The 4,499-nt window shown below is 42.5% G+C and overlaps 1 protein-coding gene across 1 annotated transcript in view; it reads left to right on the top strand.

Annotated features, from left to right (window-relative positions):
• The window catches only part of LOC101847629 (ATP-dependent RNA helicase dhx29), a 5,673-nt gene extending 1,947 nt beyond the window's left edge, over positions 1-3,726 (top strand). The window contains exons 2-7 of the mRNA XM_013090630.2: positions 439-518; positions 1,404-1,517; positions 1,695-1,824; positions 2,640-2,809; positions 3,016-3,150; positions 3,550-3,726. Coding sequence (XP_012946084.1) covers positions 439-518; positions 1,404-1,517; positions 1,695-1,824; positions 2,640-2,809; positions 3,016-3,150; positions 3,550-3,711 — 791 coding nt within the window. The 3' untranslated portion in view covers positions 3,712-3,726. The remainder of the gene's footprint in view (positions 1-438; positions 519-1,403; positions 1,518-1,694; positions 1,825-2,639; positions 2,810-3,015; positions 3,151-3,549) is intronic.
• The last annotated feature ends 773 nt before the right edge of the window (positions 3,727-4,499 follow it).

The raw sequence follows: 4,499 nt of genomic DNA, 5'->3' as shown, positions 1-4,499 counted from the left end.
GGGCAAATTTGCCCCGTTTCTGTTTAGTTTTGATGCCTTAATGAATGTACTGGCACCTACCCAGTCAAAACTGTCTAGGTCCATGAAACAATAGCTCCCACAATGCAACGTGATATTTTCGCAGGAATATGTAGGCACCACGGCCACATTTGTCTCAGCGGCCGAATTGCTCCTGTGTCCGATTAAAAAAGTGCTGCTGCGTTACCGCAGAACTGCCGGTGCCTTCCCGCTGCCGTTCTGTAATGGATTCAGATGATGACATTTCTGTTTGGGCGATCTGTACCGTCCCGGTGCGGTACCGCTGCCGTTCAGTTTCCGTGCCTTTGGATTCCCAGCTTTACACTATACTTTACTATAACTATTACTGCTACTACTGCTATTAATTGCTGCTTGTAAGAGAGTTTAAAAAAACCCAATTCTGTTGACTTGCCCTCCCAGGGAAAAAGACATATTCCTTACAGCAACAGAAAGGTGCTGCAGCCCAGAGTGGAGATGCGGAGACAAGTGAACTTCCTAAGGTAGCCGTTTGATTTGTTTGTTTGTGACGTTTTGTCTTGACACTCTCAGATTGTTGTTGTAAACTGTTTTATCAGACTGGCATAATAAACAGTCTAAGCTCGCAAATAGTGAACTTGGGGGAGGGGGGGGGACGCCGAAATATTTTCATTATTACAAATTTTGCTATTGTACAACATGATATTTCAATAAAAAAGAATGTAATGTTATAAGAGCTTTGTGTGTGCTAGACTGTTATATTTGTGTTGGTTTTTAATTTCCATTTGGTCTCCAGAGAAATGATGCATGTTTCATACCCTCTTACTTCAACATAATATTCCTAGATCATAGGAGGTAGGCTGTTTCAAGGCTAATCATAGTTCTGAGAGGTACTTCATCCTTTAAGAAAGACAGACAATATTTTTAACAAGAGAATTTTCTCATCTTGCTGACTTGATAATTAGTCTGTCTTATTCATAGTGCACTTTTCATGATGTGATGTGCGTAATATTGTCATTGATTGTGCTGTGATAGTATTCATGAACGTCTGCTCATATGTTGGCGTTGACCTAAAGAGTATATATATATATTTACGTTCATACACTATGTTGTGTTATGATGAAGGTACCTTTGGAGCACTCATAACTGTATTTTACAGAGGAGGATACTAGAGAAATTATCGCTGCTTTCTTCTTTCTTCTTCTTCTAATTCATATTAAATTATTATTATATTATCAATATATCTTTTTTATTCTTGTGATCATTTATGTTATTACTTTTACTATCGTCAATATTGTTATTAGTAACATTATTATTATTTTTATTATTAATTTTATCTTTATTGTTTTTTTAAAAAAGTCTCCAATGTATCATGTTGACTAAGGTCATGTGTCGTGTGTGGTAACCAGGTGCGTCTGCCAGACAAGCTGGAGAGTGCCCTGATTGAGCAGATCGGCGAGGAGCAGAGGTCACGACAAGGTCAGAGAGACGTGAGCAAACGGTTGACCTCCAAGAAACTCACTGTGAGTATAACTTTTGTCGTATCATTATTTTTTTTCTTAGACCGGTGAAAATGTGAGGATCCACGATTGTTGATGTCTATTTCAACTATGGCTCTTGATGATGATGATGATGATGATGATGATGATGATGTTGATGATGATGTCTGCTGAAAAAAAGAAATTGTTTTATTTTGTCAGGATGTGTACGACAGTTTGTTGGGCACTGGCTTCTCCCGCACCCAGGTGGAGGCCGCCATGTCCAACTGCATCATGGGAGGAGGGGATCTCATCGACGCTCTCGACTGGCTTTGTCTCAACACTCAGAACGGTAAACTTGAGGGATATAGTGGTATTACCCACCCCTTCCCCGGCTCTCCCCAACCCTTCACCCTCTCTCCTCCCCACTCCACGCTCTCCTTTCCCCCTCCACGCTCTCCCTTCCCCCTCCACGCTCTCCCCTCCCGCTCCACTGCTCATTTGTCTTAACACTCAGAACGGTAAACTTGGGAGATATTGTGGTATAACCCTAACCCTCCACGCTTTCCCCTCCGCCTCCATGAATTCCCCTCCCCCCATTTGTCGCAAAACTCATAACGGTAAACTTGGGGGATATGATGGTATTACCAACCCCTTGACCGCTCTCTCCTCCCCCTCCCCGCTCTCTCCTCCCCCTCCCTGCTCTCCTCTCCCCTGCCCATTTGTCTCAAGACTCAGAATGGTGAACTTGGGAGATATGATGGTATTGCCTACCCTCCGCCCACCTCTCCCTCCTCCACCTGCCCCCTCCTCCACCTGCCCCCTCCATCACTCAGAATGATAAACTTGGAAGATATGATGGTATTTGTGTTGCTAGTGCCATAAAACTCGTATTTAAACTTAAAACAAATGACTATTTTTGTAGGGATGTGCTCCTTTTTACGCAAACAAACAAAAATGTTATACTTGTTTTGGTAAGAGTTTTACCGCACACGCAACCGGATTAGGTCATAAAAATACCAAAACAAACATACAATCAAACTGACGAATAGACAGCTGGACAAACAAACTAAGAAACAGACAAATAAACAGAGAAATGAAGAAACAAACAGACAGACAAACTAAAGAACAAACAACCAAACAAACAACTGTTTGTCTGTCTTTCAGACCAGCTCCCCGCAGGCTTCTCTGAGACTCTTCAGAAGGAAGAGGAGAAGAGGAGGCCAAAGTTTGATCTGTCGCTTCATGAGGAGAAAGACCTGAGGCTGGTGGCTTCGCAGGACAGTGGGGGAGAGAAAGGAGAGACGTCTAGTGGTGGGAAATCGACTCGGTCGGAGGTAGGTTTATGTGTGTTTGTGTGTGTGTGTTTGAAGGAATGGGGATGTGGTGGGGATGGGGGGTGTCAACTTATCTACTTGACTTGCTTCTATGTGTTCCCTCCCACCAACCCCCTTTATATTCATCCCGCTCCAAAACAAGTATGAAGTGCATCTTGTCTGAACACAAAAAGCAAACGTCTAATGAATATATCTCCCTCCCCCAGACACCCTCTGCCAAAACAGACAAAGGAGGAGGAGGCGGAGGAATGAAAAACTGGATCCTCCAGTACGCAGAACAAAGCTCGGAGGAGGAGGAGGAGGAGGAAGATGAGGGAGGGGACGCGTCTTCCTTTAACCCGGTAAGTTTGACAAATATTATTTGTGGTGAAAGCTTTTATTTCTTGTCAAGACTGACAAGTTGTGTGAGTAGGTGGTTGGCGGTTGCTCTGGTGTGGTTTGCTTCTTCTTTCCTATCAAACATCTATCGTCCTTATCTCCCCTTCTTCTTTTTATATGTTTATTACTCTCTTGTAACACCTCTAATCTTCTGGCGCTCATATGACCTTATGCAGTTGCGAGCGCCGTAAAACCTCTACTAAAACTTAAACTTAAAACATCTATTCTCCTTATCTCTCCTCCTTCTTTTTTGTGTTTGTTACTCTTTTGTAACACATCTAATCTTCGTCACTTATTTGACCTAATTGTGTTGCAAGTGCATAAAACTCTTACTAAAACTCTCTTTCTGATGCTGTCCACAGACAAAGCGTTATGCTGACCTTCACCGTCAGCTACAGGAAGTGAAGAGCCAGGCAGCCATTGCGAAGAGTTCTGGAGCCACAGAGAAGCATAAGACTCTGTCAAAACAACTGAAAGAGATGCACATAGGTACAACACGGATGATGATTTTTTCTTTCGTGTGATTATCACAGAATCCGTCTTCAAAACAGTTATTGTTCTCAGCATTTCTTTTCTGTTTCACCCCATATTTCAGCTCACATATGGTAATTTTTAAGCTCAAGGGGGCTATCTCGAAAAATGCTGTTTTGAAAAAATTGAAGGTAAAGTTTTTGCCCCTTGTTCAGTTCCTTTTAAAGACAAGGAGAGTTTTCTCTATAACCCAACAAATACACACACCAATGAAACCAAACTTCTTCTACAGGTAGGGCAATGCCCACTTTTGGTGAATGTCAAGATTTCTGGAAACCCCCAAAATCTGGGTTAGCCCGCTTGTCCTTAAAAGCGACCATATGACCTTATTGTGTTGCAAGTGCTGTAAAATGTTAACGAAAACTAAAACACCTTGTTTGATGTGCGTGTTAACTGTATATTTGTGTGTGAATGCGGCGTCGTAAATTTTCAGTTTGTTCTCAAAGTGTCAGTGACGTCCCTGATACAAATAGGTTTAGTTATCAGTAGACGAAACACACATAGGTGTTTAGGTTCTATTTTCAGTAAGTCAGAACCCCGGCTTGTGAGAGACAATAAGTTATTGAATGTCTATGCTGACAAGTGAAAGGAGAGTGAGAAAGAAGTAGAGATGGAGAGGGAAGGGCAGAGAGAGAGAAGTGGTTTTGGAAGGGAGGGTGGAGGGAGAAGGAGAGTGAGTGGGAAATAAAAATAGAGAGAGAGGAGATGAGGCAAGAGAGTGTGAGGGACATTGTGTGAATCATTCTTTTTTCTCACAAAGACATTTGTGCCCCCCCCCCCT

The sequence above is a fragment of the Aplysia californica genome, unplaced genomic scaffold, assembly GCF_000002075.1.
Source record: "Aplysia californica isolate F4 #8 unplaced genomic scaffold, AplCal3.0 scaffold01377, whole genome shotgun sequence".
NCBI classification, from domain to species: domain Eukaryota; kingdom Metazoa; phylum Mollusca; class Gastropoda; order Aplysiida; family Aplysiidae; genus Aplysia; species Aplysia californica.
Note: the sequence above shows the minus strand (reverse complement) of the source record. Positions and strands in the feature narration are given on the sequence as shown.